The sequence below is a fragment of the Cydia splendana genome, chromosome 6 (genome assembly GCF_910591565.1).
Source record: "Cydia splendana chromosome 6, ilCydSple1.2, whole genome shotgun sequence".
NCBI classification, from domain to species: Eukaryota; Metazoa; Arthropoda; class Insecta; order Lepidoptera; family Tortricidae; genus Cydia; species Cydia splendana.
In genome coordinates this window covers 15,804,685-15,830,563 of record NC_085965.1, presented here as the reverse complement: position 1 = coordinate 15,830,563, position 25,879 = coordinate 15,804,685, and the positions used below count along the sequence as shown (strand labels likewise).

At 39.6% G+C, this 25,879-nt stretch overlaps 1 protein-coding gene across 5 annotated transcripts; it reads right to left on the bottom strand.

Annotated features, from left to right (window-relative positions):
* Positions 1-67: 67 nt before the first annotated feature.
* Positions 68-25,316, bottom strand: LOC134791686 (epsin-2). Of its 5 annotated transcripts, none has more exons than XM_063762783.1 (14): positions 25,040-25,316; positions 18,340-18,395; positions 14,377-14,466; positions 13,651-13,942; positions 12,150-12,331; positions 10,647-10,840; positions 9,792-9,809; positions 8,494-8,632; positions 6,772-6,870; positions 5,625-5,766; positions 4,689-4,882; positions 2,078-2,198; positions 1,328-1,444; positions 68-363 (listed from the first exon to the last, which is right to left on the bottom strand). In XM_063762783.1, the coding sequence occupies exons 3-13, from the start codon at positions 14,464-14,466 to the stop codon at positions 1,338-1,340; spliced, it is 1,578 nt and encodes a 525-aa protein (XP_063618853.1). In that variant the 5' UTR covers positions 18,340-18,395; positions 25,040-25,316; the 3' UTR covers positions 68-363; positions 1,328-1,337. The 5 variants fall into 5 exon arrangements, with proteins under 5 accessions (XP_063618853.1, XP_063618855.1, XP_063618856.1 ...); XM_063762785.1 differs by lacking the exon at positions 25,040-25,316 and adding an exon at positions 24,613-25,004; XM_063762786.1 differs by lacking the exon at positions 25,040-25,316 and adding an exon at positions 19,072-19,096.
* Between the last annotated feature and the right edge of the window lie 563 nt (positions 25,317-25,879).

Below are 25,879 nucleotides of genomic sequence, written 5' to 3'. Positions count from 1 at the left end.
TGACAGCCGATACAGATCGCCATTCAGCGCTAACGCGTATAAATCACGCGGAAACTCTGGCTGACAAAAGTTTATAATCCAGTTACCACAAAGGCGCCGTACAGATTGACTTCAGCTGTCAAACTAGGGCACGACTTTTTTCCTTAGTCATTTCCTCTTCTACAATAAATAACTCTTTACCGAAACGAAATCGGAAGCCGGTAACATCCATGCGTGTGGCGCGGGCTTAAGGTGGACGTATGTTACATGTGGCATATCTCGACGGCGGCCGGAGTCGGCCAGGCGCGGAGGCGTGACGTCATCGGCGAGGTAGCGATGCGCACGAGTTGCGGTCACAGCGCGGGCGCGTTCATTGCTACCGACCTGAAAATATAACAATTTTGATTTATACGCAATATTTTGTAGTATATTTTTACAATCGATCCATAAGTTTATTAAGTTTTTATTAGAAGTAAGGACATCTGTCCTAAGTGCCCAGAATACTATGAGATTGATCGTTATTTGTTTGTTAGCGATTATTAATGTCTGTCATTTTAATATTGCCAATTATAATGTATATTGTATTCTGACAGATATTTTTAACGTGACATCGTTTTTAAAAAAGACTCCCACCATCAAAGCTTCACGCCAAAATTCCGAATAATAATCCATTTGCTGTCGCCATATAGGAAAATAAATTAAAAATAATATAAATATTTTAATATTTCGTCTCTCTCATTCTCCAAAGGTCTAAACTTGTCAGCTAAAAACGACCGCAAATACGTAGACTAGAGTGAGGCAATACAGTGGCAACTGGCAATACTAGTATATAGTGTTGTGTTGTGCGTATAACCTCCTTAGGCCCAAGGTCCTACCTATAGTACTTATTCAGTTCGATGAAATTTAAACCATAATATGTATATTCAATTGGAAAATTTATTAAAAAGGTGTCGGAACGTCTGATAGGTGTCTCGGGTGACCACAGATCGGGCTCCTTCTTTGAGCAGAGGTTGAGTCTGGCGGAGCAGAGAGGTAACGCCGCCAGCATTCTGGGGTCTATGCCAGAAGCAGGGGATTTGGGGGAGGTATTTTATATTTAGTAGTATTTTAGTTTTAGTCCCTTTAGGTTTTAAGGTTTAGTTTTAAGGTATTAATTTTGTATTTTTTTTGAATATATTAATGTATTTTTGATCAATAAAAAATGACACATTAAAAAAAAGTTGGAACAGAGTTGCATTTTGTATCGTTAAATTTTCAAACAAATAAAAATCAACCCTATTACCTGCACTATAGGTTCAAATTTCATTGGCAAATGTTGGGTTTTGCATTAGTATGGATAGTGGTGTACCTGTGGGCGGCTAGGAGAGGAAGGGGTTGGGCGTGTGCCTGTTGTTGGGCGGCGACCACGGCGACTGCGAGCGCGGCGCCGGCACCGGCGCAGGCGCCGCCCAGGGGTCCATCGCCGCTGCAAGTAACAACATACATTACATTTTTGCTCATAAAATACTGTACACTGAGAAAATATTTTCTGAGAATGGCCATAAAGTCGTTTATGCACGCGCGTTCGAAAATTTAGATATGTAACGAAAATAAAATCGCCAAAAAACCTTTTTAGCCTATAAATTATTAGTCCATAAAATTCCAAATAACCCTTTATGACGTAAGGGTGTCAGATATTATGCGAAATGGAACTCTATAACTTTGAAACAATGTTCATAATCATGTGAGAAATATATTCCCTCTGCTTGATCAAGGCTTAACACGTTCAGTCCAGTGCCCCATATATGGGGCACGATGAACTATCTCCACACGTCCGTGCTCCACTTATGGGTCACTATAGCATGGACGTGTGATGAAAGTAATTTGCATGGACGTACGGGGAAATCGAAACATTTTGTATGGGGACTGTGAACGTGTTAATATTGTTTAACTAGCCTTTAATCGCGACTGCCGGTAAAAAGCGACGACCGCATTATAATAGCGTGGCTTATTGTGCCCGCTTGTAACTGAATAACAAAAGTCAGAAGACGTATAAGTATCCTTTTGGCCTAAAGCGAGCTTTATTTGTGCTAATATTATTAATAACCTGGTGCATTACCTGCAGCCGGGAGCGGCGGATAGCCGGGGAAGGCGGGCGCTGCTGGCGCGGCCGCCGACGGGAATGACATCCCACTGAGGCCCATCTGTTGCTGCTTCAACTCGTTGATGGACAGCTTAGCCTGAAATATATTCATTTTATGATTATACATACATATAATCACGCCTATTTCCCGGAGGGGTAGGCAGAGACCACGGATTTCCACTTGCTACGATCCTGACATACCTCTTTCGCTTCCTTCACTTTCATAACATTCCTCATACACGCTCGCCGGTTTAGGGTGCTCTTGACCTGGCCTTTCTTCAGGATTTCCCCGATCTGATCAGAGAAAGTCCGCCGAGGTCTACCCCTTCCAACTCCCAATTCCATTTCTCCCTTATACACTCTCTTTGATTCTCTTTATGATTATAATAATGTTGATAAGGGCTTGTGCACAAATCACGCGAGGTTCGATAGGGGGAGGGGAGGGTCACGAAAAAATCACGATAGATCACGTTGGAGGAGGGGGGGTATAAGGAGACCTCACGTGTATTTTTCTACAGTGAACGAAACTAAGAAAAAAAAACCTACCACATGAGTAGATACTTTTTCTCGGTTTCGTTAAACATAAATCTTCACTCTGCACTTCAAAATAGCGAGTCAGTTTAACGAAAATAGAAAAATAAACAAGATTTTCTATATACAATACTATTTATCTTAAAATTAGGTCGAATGAAAAAATTCAAAAAAATACACGTGAGATTGTGTGGGGGAGGGGGGTAGCCAAAAACCTCACCAAATATCACCAAGGGGGAGGGGGGATCAATAAGTAGCCGAAAACACCTCGCGTGATTTGTGCACAACCCCTAATATGCCACAAAAGTTGTATAAGGGTGGTATTCCACCTGTCCAATTTCTTTGTCCAATGTCATTGCCTCTCACTCTCTCATTAAAGCAAAATGTGAGACGCAATACATATTGTACAAAGAAATTGGATAGGTTAGTTCAATTTATATTTGGTCACTCTCACAGCACTATGATTATATACACACAAAGGCACTGATTTTGACGTCATACGTTTAACCATAGTCTAATAAAACATGGTCTTCTCTTCCCAGAGTGACACAAGCCTACGTCACAATAATATTGCCACTTTATATAGCGCTATCGGATATTATCATATAGCGCTGTCGCATGATGACGTAGGCTTGTGTCAGTCACTTGGTCGGAAGAGAGTACCAGGCGGAGTATATTATTATACCATGCATTTAACTTTATTAAAATGATGACCTAGTGCGGATAAGTCGGCCGCATTTTTCTAATGACAGGGTCTGATTTTCCCAACCTCCCTGCGATGTTAAAAAGCGAAGGTAAATTTATCAAGTTAATAACACGAATCCATCAGCCTGCAGATTTTAAGGATCATTGATCGAAATGTACGGTCGCCATCAGATATATCGGAGCGGCTAAGGTCCTCACAAATATTTGTACACGCCTCTATTGTCAAGACGTTAAGCTCTGGTTTTCACGGAAAGCGGTGCCGTCATATAGCGGCCGTAATACAGCGGTGAATGACGTCACTAGAACGTTGCCTATTTTACTACTATATATTTTATACTATAAATTTGATATGTATAATAACCCAATGGAATAATATTAACATCAATAAATTGCTCTGATAATTAGATTAAGATTAATTACGATTCATAAGAGCTTGTTGCTAGGCCTACATGAATAAAGTATATTTTGATTTTGATTTTTAAACCAAATGGCGCGGTTTCTAGGAAGCGGTAGGTTCAGCGGTAATCGACACCGTAACGTCAAAAAGCGGTGCCGCCATTTGCATGACGGCCGTCTTGACGGTGTCGATAGTTTCGTGAACGTTTTATTTGATAGCGGTGAAGCCATTTCTACCAAAATCTCAAATGCACCTTCTGTACCACGAGATTTGAATAAATTATCTTTCGCACTACGATTACTTTCCTCTTCTGATGATAGTTCATCCTCCAAGTAAATTATTAAAGTTAAATCACGGTCGTCCATTTTCTCTTCTGGATACGTTTCGTTTGACCTTGGTGGCTGACGGTGTGTTATGACGCCGTGGAACTTTCCAAATGTCCTCACCGTAAAGATGGCAGTCTTTTTGCGTCCGCTACATGACGGCCGCTATATGACGGCACCGCTTTCTTAGGAATCCAAAGCTTTAGTGTGTTCAGATATTTTTGAGCACCTCGATAGCTCCGATGTATCAGATGGCGACTGTAAGATAAAAATGGAATACGGAAAGAATCACATTCTGCTCCGTCCGTCATCTTCGTCCGTCACGGGTATATTTCGGGTGATAATAGCAATGTATAAAGTGGTGTGTTTCCTTTAGCTTTGTCTAGGTCCAGTGTGTATAGTACACAGACAAGACATCCTCCAGACTGAGCATAGTAGCTCTACCCCCTGTGCCACAACATACGGTAGTTTTACTCCATTTTCGAGGCGAAAGTGTCTTTGTGTGACGTCCGTGTCTTTGAACGAACCAATCACGGCACGGGCTCGCTCACCTCGTCCCCCGCACCCCCGTATTTTTGTCATGAAATAATTGCTCTAAACTCCGTCTAGAGGATTCCTAGTATAGTATTACCGGCTGCGGCGGCAGGAACATCTGTCTGGGGGGTTCGGGCGCGAAGGGGTTGGGCGCGGGCGGCTCGGCGCTGGCGGGCTGCAGGAGCCGCTCCAGGTTCACAAGCGACGAGTTCTCGCCGAGGAACGCCGAGGGGCTCTTCTTTATGGCGCCCGTGCTGGGCGATGAGCTCGCTGCGGGCGCTAAGTTGTCACCTAGAACCACACGTCACAATAAATTAGATTAGCCCATTCGAACTTTAACAGACAAAATTAAAGAGCACGAATACCGTGGAAACTGGTTGTAAATACCACAGACAATATTTTATCCGTAACGTATTTTCGCGGCGACAATTTGTTTTACCAACTTACTTTCTGCCAGGACCGTTAACAGCAGTGAGACGACTGCCGCTTTAAATGCGGGTCGCATCCCACACAATCAACAAACTGATCGATGTGAAACATATCGGCGGCTGTCGTCCCATCGAAAACTGCTGAAGTTTTCATGCAAGCAGATTTTAACGAAGACGCACGCGGCCCTAGTGTTGTTCCTTTTAAGTCATCCGCTATTCCTAGCTTCGAATTTTGTGTCGCCGAGTTTAATTACCCATACGCTAACCCCTTTATTCATAAACGCGCTACAAACCTCCATTAGTTAATAATCGTTTTTCCTTATCTATAATTTTGACTTATGTATTTGTAAGAAAGAGATAAAACATAATTTAACTAAATCAGGCCCGTAAAGTTTTATGAATAAGGGGGTTAGATAATAGTTAGTCATCGTACCTAGTGCGGTGTGGTCGAGCGGGTCGTCGTGGTTGTTGGTGGCGCGCGGTCGCTGCGACAGCGCGTCGAACTGCTCCAGCTCCGACGACGGCGACGACAGCACGGACGGCGGCGACTTGCTCTGCAATGGTGTCGTAAGCTCCTTGTGAGGAACGGTCAGTGTTAGTCATACCTAGCGCGGTGAGGTCGAACGGGTCGTCGTGGTTGTTGGTGGCGCGCGGCCGCTGCGACAGCGCGTCGAACTGCTCCAGCTCCGACGACGGCGACGACAGCACGGACGGCGGCGACTTGCTCTGCAATGTTGTCGTAAGCTCCTTGTGAGGAATGCTCAGTGTTAGTCTTACCTAGCGCGGTAAGGTCGAACGGGTCGTCGTGGTTGTTGGTGGCGCGCGGCCGCTGCGACAGCGCGTCGAACTGCTCCAGCTCGGACGACGGCGACGACAGCACGGACGGCGGCGACTTGCTCTGCAATGTTGTCGTAAGCTCCTTGTGAGGAATGCTCAGTGTTAGTCTTACCTAGCGCGGTAAGGTCGAACGGGTCGTCGTGGTTGTTGGTGGCGCGCGGCCGCTGCGACAGCGCGTCGAACTGCTCCAGCTCCGACGACGGCGACGACAGCACGGACGGCGGCGACTTGCTCTGCAATGTTGTCGTAAGTTCCTTGTGAGGAATGCTCAGTGTTAGATGTGGGTTAGTGCTAATGTTACCCATCACCAGATTTACTATCACTATCTTTTGTAAAGCACTATCACCATAAACTATAAACAGTTATTTTACTATTTCAAATCCAGCTGCAGTAGTACATAAAGGTTGATGTATCTCGTGACGCAGCGCTGGCATTACACCTGATTTTGGAGACGAAAGGTGAAACTTGACGTCATTATTACTATTGAAAATTGGATATCAATTATCATCTTTCGCTGCAGCGTTGTTGAATTTGATTATTTTGTAGCATGTGATTAAGCCCTTAAAATGATTTAAAGCCATATAATATGCGAGCGCAGATGTCATGACCGGCGAAGATAAAGTAAGTAGCGTGTGTAGCAACCGATGTTAAACAAAAACATGCCGGTCGGCGATCGCAAATCTGCGTCAATACCTAGCCATACACGTACGGATTTGCCCGCCGGGTCTACCTGAAAAATGTGTGTGACGGGTACATCCGTCAATCTGTGGCGAGAAATAAGACACAGATTTGTCCGCTGTCCGTGCTAAAAACCAACGGATCGGGATGTGCCCGTCAGACACATCTTTCAGGCAGATCCGGCGGGCAAATCCGTACGTGTATGGCTAGCTAATCAGTCGGAATAGTGTCCGGTACCTGCGCCACGGGCGCCCAGGGGTCCGCGGGCGCCGCCGCGGGCGCCCAGGGGTCGCGCGCCGGGCTGCCCACGCCCGACCACGCGTCCGGCATCGTGTCCTGCGGTAACACAATACGTTAACCAACACTCTTTTTACTGTGTCCGGCAACTATGGGCGACTAGCTTTTAGAAAAGAATACGAGAATGGGACGCCATACGTGACACCCATATGTTGCCATAGAAATGTGACGTATTTAGCGAGTAGTAACTCGGTGTCAATGCACACGTGTGTAGCATATTCAAACCCATACATGGGAGAAGGACCTACTAATAAACATACTAACTAATTTTATTACCACAGATAACACAGAATTTTGACGTTAGCTATAAATGCTGCGGTGGTAAATAGCTTAGTTTATCTCTCTCCCACATACAGTACGAAACACAAGTAATTGTCACAGTTAACACAATATTCAAGCCCAATAGAACGTTGAATATGCGAATGAAGGCCCCAAAGTTTTACACACATAAAAATTGCAATCCCAATCTAAATTATACGGAAGATCCGTAAGACATAATCTAGATTTTATAATCTAGGACGTAGATTACACGTTTATGTGATGTAATTAATAAATCGTGCCACAATCAATGTAAGAAAATGTGCTATACAATAAAAAATGACAGTGTCAATAACAGTGTCAATGTCGGTAATATACAGAAATGTTACATAAATTGTGCCGAGCGAAATATTTTTAAACAAAACAGGTATTTTATGATTAGGAGTTATTGGTACCATATACGAGAATTTTAGCCGTGATTTCACATTAAATCGTCTAGCAAACTAACTTGCAGCGCAAACGATACCCCACTCCACTCCTTACCATAGCATCAGAAAATATGCCGAAATCCAACTCCTCGGGCTGATACTATGGGAGCAAAAACATATTACTCCATGTTTCTAGTTTGCCTAAATTAATCTAATTACACAAAAAAACCGGCCAAGTGCGAGTCAGACTCGCGCACGTAGGGTTCCGTACCATTACGCAAAAAAATCACGTTTTTTTGTATAGGAGCCCCACCTAAATATTTATTTTATTCCGTTTTTAGTATTTGTTGTTATAGCGGCAACAGAAATACATCATCTGTGAAAATTTCAACTGCCTAGCCATCACGGTTCATGAGATATAGCCTGGTGACAGACGGACGGACGGACAGCGAAGTCTTAGTCATAGGGTCCCTTTACCCTTTGGGTACGGAACCCTAAAAACTGTTTTTGACTTAGTTAAGTTTTACTGTTAGTTACCATTATCACATTATCAGCATTCCAAGACTAAAAACAAAGCTTTGAATTGCCAAAATAGTAGTCAATCTGTATTACTTCAGAACAAAATGTTCTCTCGACGCCTATTTGTTACAATTATTAATAGCGTAACTCCACAACTAACGTTTTATAATCTAGCAAACTAATTTATGCGTATGAGTACAATACCCCGCTCCTTACCATAGCATCGGAAAATATGCCGAAATCCAAATCCTCGGGCTAATATTATGGAAACAGAAAAATATTACTCCATTTTTCTAGTTCACATATTTTGCAACGCGTATTTATGAAATGTAAAGGTAAATAACCTAGGAAGTCCCCGCGTGCTTGTACAAGTACAAAATCAGTTCTAGTTTTGAACTCTGGTAGAAATAAAAGAAAGTTTCAAATTCAAAAACACTAAAGTTACCCTGGGTGTTACCTGTTTCTGTTGTGGCGATGCGATGCCCCACGGGTCCGCGGCCGCGGACGGCGCGGGCGGGGAACCTAGGTTCACGTCCAGCAGGTCTAGTAAGTGGGATTGCTGGGCTGGCTCCGGCTTTTTCTCCGCTCCTGGTGTCCTGGAATACGATATACATGAGGATCCATAGGTGAGATTATGGGTGAGGTGAATAATTACGGAAAAATAGCGATGACTGGAGGACAAGTTGGGTCGATGGTGTAATGAAGTATTTGGATCTCCGACCTTTTAAGGCTGATTAAGGGCTCATTTAGACGGCGCGCGAACTCTTATAGGATTTTAGTTACATTGCGGACTATTGAGGTTACTTCAATTCATCCGACCGATCAAATAACGCAATGTAATGAAACTCGCATACGAGTTCTCGCACCGTCTAAATGAGCCCTTAGACGGCGCGCGAACTCGCATGCGATTTTAGTTACATTGCGGACTGTTGGTTACGTCCACTTCAACCGACCGATATAAACCCGCAATGTAATGAAACTCGCATGCGAGTTCTCGCATCGTCTAAATGAGTCCGTAATCGTGTACCGTACCCGTCGAAAGCTTATGGGCACAGGTAATTAATTAAAATCACTGAACACAACACAGACATAGTTAGTTGCCTAAATGATAGGTCAAAAATAATCACTAATAACTGATAATATACCTACTATCATTTCCTAAAAGATTGAACATAAGCAAGCTTCAGATCAAGTTTTTAATTTGATATAAGTATAATTTGATACAATGAAGTATACTAACGATCGCGTTAAGATGAACGAAAAACTACGAAGATGCTGTATTAAGTTGTTAATTACTAAACCACTCGCAAATCAAACAGTTATAAAGAATTAGAAACAACCGATACACTACAATATGATAGGAGAGCTTTAGCTTCTCTTAAAGTCTTGATATGGAATTAATTCTGTTTTCACGGAAGCAAGGACTAATTTTAACTTAATAAAATTGACGTTAGGTCAGCGTGTAATGTGTCTGGTAAAATGCATTTTTTAAAGTATTTTTTGCTTCCGAAAAAATTAAATTGTATCAAAAACAAGAGACTTGTGTAGTCGACATAAACGTTGAGCGTAGTTAAATAAGTCAAATATTATTTTTCTTATGATACCAATAAGTTATTACTAAAGTATAAAAAAAACTGCGCCCAAATTTCGTGTCGACTGTACTATTTTCCTGCAATGGATAGGGCAGTAAAGTATTGGCTATGAAGAGAGCAAAGCTACGAAGGGAATTTTGCGATCTAGATTGTTTCTATTTACCCAATTTGAAATAAAGACCTGTAGACAAATAAAAACATTCAAACATACATATTTTTGTCAATTTTAAATTATTTTTAGGTCAAGATTGTTAATTTTATTATATATTATGAAAAACTAAAAAATACTTATAAATACATAATATATATTCAAACATATATCGCAGGCCCAATATTACAGAGTACTATGTTAAATTTTGAAGATAGTTAAAATTCGACTTAATGTCACTATGACAATGTTCAAATATCAGTTCGATAAAAGTGAAACATAGAACCCGGTAATATTGCGCCAGCGAATTATGGGTTCAATAATTAAGAATGCGATTTTCAAATCTACATTATACATATTCGAATTCATAAATCGAACGACTAACGGTACAGAGCGATGGCAATCCGTGCAGTTGTAGATCCAGTAGTATTCTGGAACATCTAGATTTCTTAGGCTGGGGTATAGGTGCGGCCTAGGGGAAAAGGAAGGGTTAGGAAGAGGAGTAGGTAGTCTTCTAGTAGATTTCTAGTTGAGAAAGTAGGAGTTCTGACGAAATTTTTGTATGTGCGATAAAGATCTTGCAAACGCTCTTGAAATTTGATGTTGTGAAACTGAAATTGAGTAGAATTTAAGGAAAACTAACTAAAAAATTACTCCGATTTCACTTATCAGTTGCTTAGTAGGAGCAACAGGAAGCCAGACAATACTGTTTAAGTTCCAAAATATTTAAATCTCACAGTAGATCGTGCTTTTACTATTCATTCGCACCAAATCCAGCTCCTCGTACCAAATTATTGACGCAGTCACAAATAAAGTCGTTGTCAACGTAAACTAGACTTTAAAAGGGTAAAAATAAAGTATAATTCTCACTGCAGATCATGTTGTGACTGGCTGATGGCGAGCTGCAACCGCACATCGTCTGAGCGCCGCCGTCTCTCTTCCCTTTCCGCCTCCTCCCGGGACATGGCCAAAGCCAACTGTAGTTGTAATTCCTCCTCGCCGGCGGTCAGGGGCCGCGCTAGCTCCGCGTCGCGACCGTGCCATTCTGCTGATTCGCTGTTCAACTGTAAAAATAACACTTATTAAGCGCCAGTTACACCATCCGCGCTTGACAGACTGATCAACGTAACCCAGCGCGCCGCGTTACTGTTAGTTACTGAAGAATTAATAATGAAACGCCTTTAAGGTTTCTTTAGGCAATCCATCGTGGCTATATGGACCGTGCGCGTTGTAGGGCCTGCCATCTTGTGGCCTTGTCGGTACATTTCCTTGTGCATAGTAGGTACTGCCATCTTGTGGACTACATCGGAGCATAAACGACTCATTTACGCCTCGCGCCAAAAATCTGACGGCTCCTATGCTGCCCCCTATAGTTCATGCACGGGGCCTATTTGTAAAGTCCAGCTATGGCGTTACTAAAAGCAACTACCGAACAAGGTCATGCTCTACGAGCACACTTCTGACATTGGCGAAATCAATTGGATGGAAGCCATTTTTTAAAGAAGATGAACCGATTAGTATCAGAGGAACATAATTATGGTCTAATGATGAAGAGTGTCATTTATTCAAAAAGCAGGTACTGTGGCCTGGTGGACATGTGTAGCACTATCGCTGCTGAATGCGCTCATTTTCTAACGAAAACGCTGCTTTGCTTTTACTTTACTTGCGTTTTTAAGAGGCGGTTACCGCAGGTGGAAAGACGTGTACTATCGCCCTGCCCGAAGCCCTGCTAAGCGTGTGTGGCAAGCCTGTTTTTCAGTAGAAATCGGCGGCAGATTTTTAAAATATAGATGCGAAGGATCGATCTCTCATACAAATTTTCAATTTCGCGCCTTGTTTTACTGACAAACACACTTGACAAAGTATATAATAATTATAGGTATAATTAACTCACGTTTTCAACAGGTGGGTACTGCGGGCAGGAGGGCATGTCTAGGGCGCCAATGCTGCCGAATGTGTTCGGGCTTCGGGCGTTGCGCGAAGCGCTGCTTCCCTATCAACCTTTTATAGTTTAGTTACGTTTTCAACAGAGTGAACTGGAAGACGAATCTAGCGCGCAATCGCTGCCGAAGGCCCTTGCATTTTAGCTAGCTCGCTGTCACCCCAACAGGCGAACACTAAGAGCGAGCCGATGGAGGGCGTGTTCTACGCACCATTGCAGCGTAATGTGCTTGTGTTCTACGTGACGCATTACTTTCGAGTAAACACCATATAAATATGTGGCTTTCCATCAAAGAAAACCCTTATGCTTCAAGTCCAACAGAAATTCTGGCAGAATGGGCCTTATCGCACATTTTCATGTGCTTCCTTCTATAAGGACCATTCTCTGAAGGAAAGCCACATATGTAAGTATAAATAAAATAGTGAACTTACGTTTTCAACAGGCGGGTACTGCGGGCTGGAGGGCGTGTCGAGCGCGCCGTCGCTGCCGAAAGCGCTCGCGCTCTGCGCGAAGCGCTGCTTCGCTTTTAATGCTCTCGCACGCTCGTTCTTCAATCGCTCGTCGTCTTTCAGCAAATTCACTAACTGTTTCGCTTTCTCGCGCACGTTTAGACCTGGAATGAGAGATATAACTGGTTTAAGGATATTAATAAATTTAATATGCGTCATAGCTATTCCTCTGAATAAGATTTATTGCAATATCATCATCATCATTGTAACAACAATAACATCCAGCTTCCTTTATACGCATGACACGTACGAACCTTACCATCGGCATAAATTAAAAGTGAAATGAGAATCTGTAACACAAGGCCACGATCCGAATATTAATGTAACTTCGTAACACTATCTGATAACTAGCCGTTTAGCTGGATGCGATTAGGGAGTTGTTAAACCAAAAGGACGTATGTACTAAGCAAGTGGTATGGACATAGGTCTGCTTTCTTTTGGAAGCTGTGAACCATGTGCGTTCAAGTAATTTGCTGAAATCAGATATAGGTGACTAATACATGAGATATGTTTCGGGGCTTAGCGTTACATTTGTTTGGAAATAATGATTTCGGTTTGATTTATGATATGTGAACGTGAACAAAACGTGAACAAATTGAGCAGGAAAACAAATGGAGTTGTTGCAAAACAACGTATGGAATTCAAATTATTTAGATATCAGAAGTTACTGTTGGCATAGTTGTAGGAACAGTGTATCAGCTTGTGGAATCTACTGAAGAAGAAAATACACATCTGTCTCCACAAAAGTATACGAATCTGCAGAGTTGCCATAATAGTACATTGTGCAACATGGGCCAAGTTGAATATTGCAAACGAGAGTAAGTTAAATCGCGACGGCTTTCCGGAGCGATTTATAGACTCGAGTTTGCAATATTATTACGCCCCGAGTTACACACAATGTTTTTCATCACACTTGCGATACAAAAATTAAGTATAAAGACAAAAAACTGTTAATTATGGCACTAGAAACTTCATAACTCCCTAGGGAGAACGCTTTTTCTATGACTCCCGCTAAACCTGCGTGCAATTCCATATTTACTGAGCGAGTGTGATGAAAAATATATAGAACGTATACTGCACAGTTTCCATCAGATAAAACTGATCTAAAAATGTTGTTAAGTAGGCTTTGCTTATTTACATGGAGTAGTGTTCCCTGTATTTTTTACCGTAATTAAGTGCCCGTGCGTTTGCATCCACTGAGTATCCACTGAGTTTTATGTTAGAGTTAGACCAAGATAAGTCTGCAACGATGTTGATAGCATACGCAGTGCAAGTGTTATTTATACGTCATAAGTTCATAGAAGTTTGACGTTTAAAATAACACTTGCACTGCGTGTGCTATCAAAATCGCTGCAGACTTATCTTGGTCTAACTCTAGGTGAATTTGTATTGTTTAGTTCTACCAGCAAATTAAAAAGCTTACCCTGGTCCTTCCACTCCTCCATATACTGAAAATCCTTCAACGTATGTATAGCAAATATATTCTCCTTGCACTGCATCGCGACCTTCTCGCTGCCAGTCTTTATGAGGTACTCCATCAACACCAGCGCCTTGTAGACGTGCCTCCAGTTCTTGCCGTGGTCGTTCAGCCGCTTCCATATCATCTGCATGATCTCCGTGAACGCCATCACGTTGTAGGTGAGATCGGCGATTTCCGCCATCAGCGTGCTTGAGGGGCCCCATGGATCGTTTGATGTTGCCTCGCGCACTTTTACCTGGAGGAGGTAGGGCTCATTAAGTGGGTGGGTTAATGCTGCACCCCTGCATTCAAAAATGTAAGCAGGGGTACTAAGCGAATAGTATTGTACATAAGTCACACGTCAAGATCACGGGCGTAAGCGTACCAATAAATTGACGGCGTATGATTTTTTTATAACATATTTTGGCGTTCTTGGCGCTGTGGACTTGACTACTCTTGATGAGTATAGGTTTTGTTGGCGTAGAAAAGGTCCCGAAGTGAAAGTTAAAGAGCAGGTAATGTAGTTAAAACCGTCTACTATGGCAAGACAATCTTGGTAGACTCAGCAAGTTTCGTGGCCTAAATGCGTTACTCGACTTAAAAGGTCTTATATATTCCGTCAGATGTAAAAAATATTGTGATATGATTAGTTTTGTTAGTCCCATAATCAGGGTCAGTAAAGCTTCCTACCTGGGCATCGGAATAGTTGTGCGCGAGGTTTTTAATATTTCTCCTTAGGCCCGCCACGTTTACTTGCATATCGTCCCGTCCCCGGGGCATCTGAAAAACACAATACAGTTTTCAATTAATGTTCTCACTTCCCTACGGGCTGATTTAGACGATGCGAGAACTCGCATGCGAGTTTCACTACATTGCGGTTTTTGAACGGTCGGTTGAATTGGACGTAACCAACAGTCGGCAATGTAAGTAAAATCGCATGCGAGTTCGCGCGCCGTCTAAATCAGCCCAATTTCTCAGTAAAATATCGGATCAGCAACTAGCAATGAGAATTCTAAATAAAAAGGTGCGCTCGATCGTTTTAGACCCCTGGGAGTTGAGTGATTGATAGGTCTATAGGACTCATAGTAAGTATTATTATCAATGCTATACTTGAGTCTCCGCTGGAATCAGGAAAGGAGGCAGGATTCACGTACACATTAGAATTCAAATGACAAATCCAATTGGAACAAAATTTCCGTAGCTAATGCATATTAATACCTACTTTCACCCTAGGGAGGGAAACCCATTTTTTCATCTAGCTATACCTACAGTTGCTACGCCTCTTGGCTATCTACACATGAGGAGAACTTTCCAAACAGGATAGATGAAAAACCAAATTAAGACGTGATAAAAAAAGTATCGATTTTGATATATGATCATAAAATATCTCATTCCACTCACATATTCTACAATCAATTAAACCTCAGTCTTGGTTTAATCAATTCGCCCGGCAAGAGCAATTAATGACAATGCAATACTATTATTACTACCTGGCAACCTACGTCGGTAAAATACATCGTTTAATGTGTAATGCAGTGCATATACCGATTGATTAAATACATCGTTTATACTCGCCGATAACACTACTTAAGGATAATGATTTTATATGTTGTTCAAGGCAAGCTGACTTTGTAGGCATTTAAAAATAACGAAGTTACTTCCTTCCTTCCGCGTTAACAACCGACATCGGTAGAGGCATCGCTTCGTTGTGAAGTCATGGTGACATTTAAACAGTTTTTTTTTCAACTTTTAGTATTGTAGTAGGCACAAAGTTTAAAAAGCTAAAGTGCATAAAGCAAAAGCCAAAGCGAAAGAAAGGCTTAACGAAAACAAGCTAATCCTAGAAAAGTTTCCTATGACCTAAAAAAATGTTGACATTTTCTAAAGAACTCTTTGACTGTCACCGTAACTGTTGGAATATAAATAGTCCTAGACTAGATTGGGTACAAGTATATGATCTAGTCACGTTCTCAAAGGACTGGGTTCCAATCTATAAACGTAGTAGGTATACATAATCTGGTTTTCTCAAGGCTCCTCTAATATAATCAATAAATTTCCTTAGGGCCGTCCTTTGGCCGACGTACATTAAACTAATATAATTTAATGTTCTTGCTAGTGCCAAAAGATACGGTAGGAAAACTAAAACACGAAAACTATAAAACTCAAGATTTATTTATGAGTTTGTTACTCAAAAGGTAATTATTTTAGAGAAGGCACTAGCATCATAACCTGTCCTGCCCATTGAAGGCTACTTATACCAGAAATAAGAAACAGAAATGAGAGACACCATTGACAGATATTATTGGTTCCTTCCAGTAGTGGTTTCACCTCAACAACAGGTAAATGACAATGATGCTGCATAGTCACGACATCTACAATGCCGCTTCCCAGGTCAGTTCATTATCCTGTAAAGCATAATCGACTTCATTGGAGGTCGACTGTCTTGTGTATCCAAACCGGCTGCTGTGGCCGATTACGTACTCTTTGTTTTGGCATCAAGTTATCTTATCAACTGATACGCGAATCAAACAAGACGAAGGCTCTAGAAGTAATGAAAGTTGTGTTAACAATTATTATTTCAATTGACGAAATAAGTTTATTTGACGTAAATGAGGCAAGCTAAGCAGATCTCCGAGGAAATACTTTTCATCATTTACGGGTTTCCACAACGTTTACCTACTTACATTAGCACACATACCTTACAGTAGATTTCTTCACGAAGGCTTTTAAAAAGATTTAAAGACTTCAAAGCAATTAACCAAGAATCTAAGATCTAAAGACCAAGAAAAGCGGCAGACAATTCGTAGGGATTAAGCACTTTAAAACTTTGATTTCACGCGATTTTCTAATGCGCATTATAAACGTTTCAGATTGACACACTAATGTGTAAAAAAATCGCGCGATTTTCATACGAGTATCATAAAACTTTGTATAGTTTTCATTGCGCAGCGCCGGGGGATCGCAGCAGCGCACCGCTTTGTGTAATGTCACTAGGTAACACCATTATTTTCATCTTTACCTTAACATCGTTAATTGCATAGAAATATTGGAAAGGTATTGTGAACTTTAATTGCATATGGTAATTGTATTTGTAAACAATTTGTAATTGTTACGTTGCTGTTTGCTACAAGTTTCTCTAAAATTGTGGCTAACTTAAGATAGGAATGATATAAATTACATAGATTGCCTATGAACCATCCCACAATTTCCACATCTTTCGTATCATAAAATGTCTTCATTTTAGTAATAGCGTAGATTCAAGAATCCTTACATTGGAGGTAGACTATGGGTTTGATGCTCCCACTGCCTCTTTTCGAGACTTAATATTATTAAGACTGAGAATTCATATCGTAATATGGCAAAATATAAATAAAAACTGTTATGTGAACTCTATCACAACCCGCCCGCTGAGTCAATTAGGGCCAGATTGGTGAAACAGCCCACGGAGATGAGCGCCTTGCCAATAATACTACCATTTTCACTTAACTTTACACCCAGGACAAAGGCAAAGCATTCAACCTTGTTATATTTATTTAAATCCATGTTCCTCAGTACAAAGCTACAAAGAGACTATTTCGGGTTTCGGGTGTGCGTAAACAAAGCCGTTTACGCGGCTAGTGACCCGCGGGACGAAGATAAAATGGACCTAATTGTTGAATTATAGCGGAAGTTACGTATTGATGCTATCTCTATTGAATTGCACGCGGACAGGGAATTTACGGCCATTCCTCTAAGCAAATTTTACTACAGATATGTGGCCGTATTGTCTACAATATGTGCCTGCATCAGTATATTAATGTTCAACTATATATTACTAGTAGTTTTATGTTAATACATTATTGATAGGTCTTGGACAACGCTTCATTACTACCCTAAAAAATTATTATAAGATTCAAAAGTCACTAAATAAGGTACTCAACTCATATTCTTGGATTACCTGTATTAATGGCACAAACGCAAAAGTTTGTGACGATAGAGGCATGTTTGATATTTGGAACACTTTCTAGCAAAACAACTAAGCAGATTTAGATTTGGCACACATGTGATTGTGTATGTAGCTTAAACCCTGTACTGAAGTACTAAAATAAGTAGTGAAAGTTTGTATGTGAGTGTGATTATTGATTAACAAAACCGAAGTCACGAACATTGTCTATAGTTCGCTTTTTTTAGCATTAGAAAGAACTTGTAAGAAGGTAAGCGATCTTGGCATATCTTTTAATTGAAAAACGCTTTATAAAAATCAATAACTATTACTTATGAAAGCAGAAGAATATAAAAGATCGTATTAGATTCATAATTGTTACATATTTGCCGTAACTTATTTTTAAAATGTGTTTTTCAATTAAAAGACACATCAAGATTGTTTACCTTATTTCTAATGCTAAAAAAAACGAACTATAGCTATGTCTATATCTATAAATAAAACTAAATATAGTGTGCGTGCTCATGGTAATAATATAAAGGAAAATGGTGTTGTGAATAAAACGAATCATGTTTACAATAGGTACAATAACTTTGTAAACAGATGTGTATAAACAATTTTCATGATAACGGTCAAACAAATGTTGCGCCAATTCTTTATAGCATTAAAGGAAGCTGGCAAAGTGCAATGTCTAAATGGATAAACGTTGAGATTTACTACTTTGGACTTACTTTTCACGGTTATTTGTTAACTCAAAAAACGCCGAAGTAACGTGGTGCCGCGTTTTCTGCCAACAACATAAACATTCATACAAATTTGAATATACAACGTGCAAACCTGTTAATGGATATCAGAATAACAACATGCTGACGTCAAGTTTTTTCAGTACCTACGAGTAACAATTGTAATATAAGCTCATGTAAACAATTAGGCACACAGCCGAATTTTATATAGGTACTGAAGCCACGGGACTTTTTAAAATAAGTATCAAAACTTATACCGACTTTTCTGTTTGTTTTACACCTCGTAGAACCAAAACTCGAGTCTTAAAATGTCCTCTGGTTTCAGAGTATAAGGAAAATTAAAACTAGGATTTGGACTTTAATGTTCTACAGGCTTGTATTTAATTTAAAACAATTTTATATAGCAAATTTGATGTTTAAACAGTCCCTTGGCTGACTTCCATAGAGTTCATGCTATTACGTGTAGCCTTTTTCATTAGGTCAACACAAGAACACTATAACTAGACGCCAAAATTTGGATTTTCTCGCTTTTAACAAACAGACAATCAATAGAGAGTAGTTAAACTAAATAAAAGCCTGAAAAATATTTTGACGCCGCATCATAAGCACAAAACAATCAAATATGTTAGTAATAAATAAATCACCGTTAAAAATGTTATACTATAGGTATCACTATTGTAATGTACACGCATGCTATAATTATATATAAAAACTACGCACAGATAACAAAGAGTATGAAGTGTTTGTCATTTGTGCACGAAATGTAGCGGTATCGTCTTGGGTCGTCCCATTCGTTTTTCGTCAAGTTCTTAAATTAGTCCTATTCTGCTTTCGTCACGCATTCTACATTGAAAGCCACCGACGATTGAGACGAACTTGACGAAAAACGAATGGGACGACCCAAGACGATACCAATGTAGCGAACCGGCAGGCTAGGGGTTACTGAGTGAAGCGGAGGCGGTCTTTAAGCTTGGTTCACACTGAACATTTGGTGCAACATAAGATAAACTATTTGGTTTGCATATTTATAATAAATATACTGTAGTAAATATGTTTGTAACTAGCATTGAACGTAGTTGGGCGTCATGCGCTGTCCTCGTAATATGTTAGCTCCCGATAGACAAGAAGTCATTCATAACACAATATGTACTCCACATTCATATTTTGGTACATTTTTTTATTTAAAACGAATGTAAAGGTCATACTATATTGGATTGACTTCTCACCCATAAAGAGATTTTATTTCAATTACACAAACATGCACGTAACATCCACAGTATCATATGCCAGTGATTGTTCAAACTATACGTGTTTCGTAAAATATTATTGCGTGATTGCTACAATAAGCGTGTCAAAGTTAAAACTATTGTTTACACGACGACATTCAGTAGGAGACAATACAATAGGTAACTAAAATAGTAAAGTGTGAGTGTGAGTTTTCTCTACTTCTGGAACAATACTAATAATCATCCACAATAATTTCAATTAAAACCATGCAATTAACAATAAGCTAACTATGTGCATTCTTTAGCTTGCTGCGGGTTAGTTGTCATCTCATTATAATTTAATTACTTATAAGTCGTAAAATTGTAATGAGATGAGAGACGTTACGATCGAAGCAAAAACGGATAAAAACTTTATAAAATGTTCAATTATGTGAGACAAGCCTTAGAGGGGTGACTTTAACACGGTTAGTGGGAGGAAGCCTTACGGCGCAGACGGCGTGCCCTGAGCGGTGCCAGAGGCGAAGCTATCGTAAATATTATGAAGGAATGTGTTTTTAATTGGATACATATATATTTAAGTACGGTACTAACCCTCAATAAATGCGAATAAGACAGTAAAAAAATAGATCAAAAGCAGATTATTTATTGTTAACACTATTATTTCTCTAACGAAACCTTGTCTTCAAAACAAAGTGGCATCTCCAGATTCAGACACCCGGCGACACATCGCAGTTTCAAAAGGAATAATGTACTATAATATTTATCAGTTGCTACATTGAACCAGCGTATACATATATGTACATGCATTAGCATACAAATGGCAACATCTAGGTGAATAGTTAACATTCCGACTACATTAATACAGATTGGTTTGCAGTTTCAAGAACGGTTCATCTAAAATAATGGGCTCAAATCATGAAATAACGACCTACCGACTGAATTTGTAAAATAGGGTTGCCACACTAGTAAAGCGACTAGAGAATTTCCATGGGGTTGTATACATATAATACCTACCTATATATAGGTATTAAGGCCTGTGCACACCGGCTTGCGTGTGCGTGACGTGCGCGTGCGCGTGCGCTAAAATGTTGGAGCCGCACACGCACACGTGACGCAAGCGGTGTGCCGTCTCCCATAAGGATCTGTATACTACAACGCCGCACGTGCACGTCACGCACACGCAGCCGGTGTGCACAGGACTTTAGAGTTGTGCCCATGTTGTGCCGTTCTCGAGAACGTTCTCAATTTACTATGAAAATATTCTCGAGCGAGAACAACTCTTCGTATAATTATACCAGAGTAACCAGGGCTTCACATTGGACAAAAGCGACGAAATGAGGTGAAAAGTGACCATGACTGTATGTGCTGGCACCAAAGTCAACTTAATTAAATAGTTTGTTTATTCACGCAAATCAGAATCGACAAATGACCACCTAGTTCGGACGTCACGCCATCGCCATCGCAGCATCAGCGTTAGGTGTTACGGTACAGGTGCGCGAGCGCAGAGGTCGACGACCGATATTAGGTAGAAAAGGACCTAAGCGACCAAGTCCCCCATGGATTCAGTGATTTATTATACAATACTATTCATCTCTGTCATAATCTATGCTGCGAAAAGCGATGGCCAGCTTGAAATTTTGACATGTCAAAAGATCGTACTTTTTGCCGATTTGCTATCTTAGCTATAGCGTAGTAGCGTTATCATTGGGTTCTTGTGAGTTATGAAATAAATATTATTATATAAAATGATTTAACAATAAAGTCAAATGCCAAAAATTCATACAGAACAATATTACGTATTGCAGATTTGAAAAGGTGCAAATGAGTTTACAAAGTAAATTGGCACGTCATTCCAATTTCCGCATCCTCTACGGCGAATAAACAGTGACTAAACTTAATGATCAGATTGCACTTTGTACTGGCGTTAAAACCGTACGTCATGTTTCACGTCATTCTTGACTTTAAGCAACTAATGTCGTAGGAGTTCTATGTGTTTTTGAACACTTTGGAGTTATAATTATCTGCCAATATAGAAGCGTTTCACAGACCTTCACTCGTAGATAAGAGAAAATAGAAAAGATACAAAAAAAATGCAGGGACAGATTTTCTTGCGTTGTTAATGATAAATATTCCCGTAACAGAGAAGTTTTTCGAGACAAAGATCCTCGTTTTGAAAATTCATTTGATACGTTCGGCTACCATCAAGGCCAGCAAATCAGATTTACCTAAAAATAGGTGTGATACGAGAAATCAATAGAGCGAGGCATAAGGTAAGGGAGGTCAAGGCTCCGTCGCTAACTAGCCGACCTCGTGAGTGCTGGTAACATTGGTAATTATAAGTTGTCTTTTAACGTTATTATGAAAACTACGGTCTAAGATACGACGATCTTTAGATAAATAATTCTAGGTAAACCAGGAGTAAGAAGGCAAGATGGTGACGACGTGACAGACCAAAGCAGAAACATTCTGAAATGGCGTTATTGTTTTGCTACGAGTTAACTTCTCTTCTCTATTCTTTGCTTTTCTCTATTCCTTATCTCTGCAAATTTCCTTTCCCTTTCGTTCTTGGTGGTGACGTGGCCCTTTCGGCCACGACACCAATCCCTTCACAAAAAAAGCAGTCGCTGGTCACTGCGTCGACCAAACTGCGTAATTACTTTTAAAAAAAACCCAAAGCAGAGATGGCGGGAAGATATAAGGATCTCAACAAGGGTACAAGAACGAGGTGGCAGGACTTTGCCCAGCAGTGAAATGACACTACCACCCTCGGCCTAGTGCGACCAATTTGGCACCTTTCGAGTACAGATGGAACCCGAATAAAAGATTTAATCAAAGATAGGGCGAAAGCGAAAGTCTTTTAGGGAATGTAGCTAATTTACTAGCTTACAACTTTGTATTGGTTGTCTTAAAAAACAAGCAAAAATAAATTTTGCGATACAAAATCGCGGTATTTACGTACTGGCACGTAATATGGGTAAGTGCCTAACGTCGCTAACAATGCGAATGTGACACAAACATCGGTGTTATTCACCTCTAAACTCTTATCGGCTAAGTCGTGCCTTATCAATTTCCTTTGCGACCAAATTTGGCAAAACAGAATGGTTTTATAGTCAGGATTCTGAGGAATTACCTCTGATTTATAATTTAAGTATGGCAGCCAAGTTACTGTTTTGAAACCAGAGCTGGATTCAAATCCTGGCTTGCACCAATGAGTTTTTTAGGCTTAATTGAACCCTGGGATAGAAAAATGAATATCTATGAGGAAATTTAGTCAGGCAAGTGTGGTGACAGCCCAATCACTAGCCTTAAGGAGCCATAAGGAGGCCTGTGGGACGCAGGTCCCAGCAGTGAGACCTAACCTACCTGTAGACTGACTGACAATGATGATTGATAAATTAGGTTATTTTAAACATATTAGAAATTTGCACGCTTGTTAAATATGTGAATAACATTTGTCATACTGACTGGGTAAATGTCCTGTACACAATGGGATGTATTGTTCTGAATACATACTACATAGGTGATATTACTGTTTAAAAATTTTACAATACAATACTCTTTATGGCACACCTCATAATAGATTTTTATAATGGGTGCTGCAGTTTAAATTAATTTTATATAGATGAATAATAGGGGGTTGATGCTCACTAAACTATGTTGTATTGTAATCATTTAGATTATGAAAAAACATAGCAAAATACTGTTGAAGCTATTATTTTATCATTGCTTTTGATATTTTAATTTTAACTACCGGTCTAGGGGAAAGAAGGAGATAGAGTAGGGCCAAGATCAACTCTGCATGGCATCATTCATTTCGAATTTCTATATGAAAAGATGACATTTATTTGTCATTAATTCCCACACTTTATTCTGTTCAAGTTGGTGCAGAGTTAAGATATTCACTACAGCAATTAGCTAACATCACTATCACTGTATCAGGTTGCATAGATAGATTGTACTGAGATTGACTGCAACAGCATAACATGTTCATGCCTTTCCATGAAAATATGATGGTAAAGGATATTCACTACATTTGTAACCTGTTGACAGTTATGACATTTTTGTCAGTTATTTAAGAAGCTGTAAAATTGTATACCTACCGTTAAACAAGCAATTCTTGTATATTTATTTATTTATATATATATTTTGGGGATCTCGGAAACGGCTTAACAATTTTGATGAAATTGCATATGGGGGTTTTCGGGGGCGAAAAACCGCTCTAGCTAGATCTTATTTCTGGGAAAACGCGCATTGTTGAGTTTTTATATGTTTTCCGAGCTAAGCTCGGTCTCCCAGATATTGGGTCTTATGGCAGGCAAATCTTTCAGGACTAAATGGATTTGCCCTAATTTTCATTTTACTGTTCTTTTAGTTTTAATAACTTTACTTTTAACAGTGTAGTATCTAATTGTGTTGAAATATCAATAAGATTATTTTGCATGCTATAATAAGTAGGTCAATTTTTATTTTTATTTTCTTAAACTCAATAAAAATATTTATAAATGATTTTTTTTTTAATATGATTGCAACTAATCATTTATGTTAAAAAGTAATAATCTAAAACCTGTTTACTAATGAATAAAACAGGTTGTCACTGCTAGCTTACCAGGAACTTGGTTGTTTAGATTGTAATGGTTTTTTAAGAGCATCAGCTGACTTGCAACTATGTCCTTCATGGTACAATTGAAGCCAACAATGATTTGTTGTGTTTCACAATAATATTGAATGAAGTTAGCAAGTTTTTGTTTTTAATTTACATTGATATTTGTTATTGAATCCTAAAAATAGGTATAAAATTTGGCACAAAACAGGTTATGGGTTCTAAGGTTTCATTAAAAACAGGGTTTTACATTCTTTTTTTTAAGCTAAAAGTTAAGCTGATTAAAATAAAAAATGAGTAGTTAATTATAATTTTAAAGACCCTCTTATAATGAAGGTAAATAACTGACTAGTGCAAGGAAAAAGTTAGTAATAAAAAATGTTACTGTATTAGGAAAGCCAGTCAAAGCCAAGAAATGTGTATTTATAAGCTTACAGGTTTTCAAAATTGGTCCAAATCACTATCACTGTAAACAAAGCTATGTTTCATGAAAACTGACAATCACCTCTGAATAATGTCTACTGAAAAACATACATGATAGCACTATCACTTACTGATAAAGTTTATCAACATTATCACTACGTTGAACGCTAAATACTGCTAAGGAGTGACGTCAGGAAAAATATTCTCGGCTACATACGAGGATACCCTGTCCTGAATACTCTTCTAACTACTGTTACTCACTGTGTCTACTAGTTTCTAAGAAATATATTGTCGAGGTAACGTGACTTTAGGAACAAGATAAATCACATAGCTGGATGAAGGTTCATAAAATACAGTGCAAGAAACCGTTCCGCGGTCCAATAACTACATAGAAAGTTAGTGACAGGCAAAATTTCGATGCAACACCAAAAACACTCACCAAGTAAGATTGTCACTGATGATTAGTAAACGTTTCCTTTTGTCCGACTTATCGCCGTAAATAAAAATCACACATTATACGGCTAACACGTAACACAACACGATATTATTCAGATTTTACTGTCTAATTTTGTTTAATTCCTGTCTAAACAATTACACTTTGACGAATTGACAAATATCGTTTCATTCGTGACCAAATCAACATGTCCTCCAACAAGTCCTCCGGTCAAACATCTGTCTTGTAAAAATAATTTGAAGTTGTTGCTTGTCAACACAATAAGGTTTTATGATTAATAGTATTTTATTTTTGTAATCAGATATTCGTAACTTTTACACTGAACTGTTATGTTTAAACAATTACTAATTATTACGAATGTTCACTGACTGTTTCCTTCCATAGAATGTAAAATACAGAAAATATGAAAGGTGTTTTGAACATTAAGGGGTTTCTACACGATTGACCGATTGACAAAGAACTTGTTTACGAAATGAATGACTCAAATGACATTAGTGAAAGTCGAACGCATAGAAGGTAGGATCCTCTAGAAGTGCTATACGCACAAGGGCCCAACGTATTCTGTTCTCTTTCACGGCGCAGCAACTAGTATCATTTCTCTCTCCTCGCTCTTTTAAAAATGCCGTTTGTCAAAAAAGGACAACCATACTGTTGACAAGATGAACTTTAAATCAAGTGTTGCCTTTCTTGATGCGCCCAGGCTGTATATGTGTGCGTAAAAGCGTATATGTGTGCTCTTTTAGGGATGTAAAAAGTCGATTTTAATCATGTTATATATCGATAAACGCTACACAGCGGAACGAAATAGCGATTAATTGAAGCTTC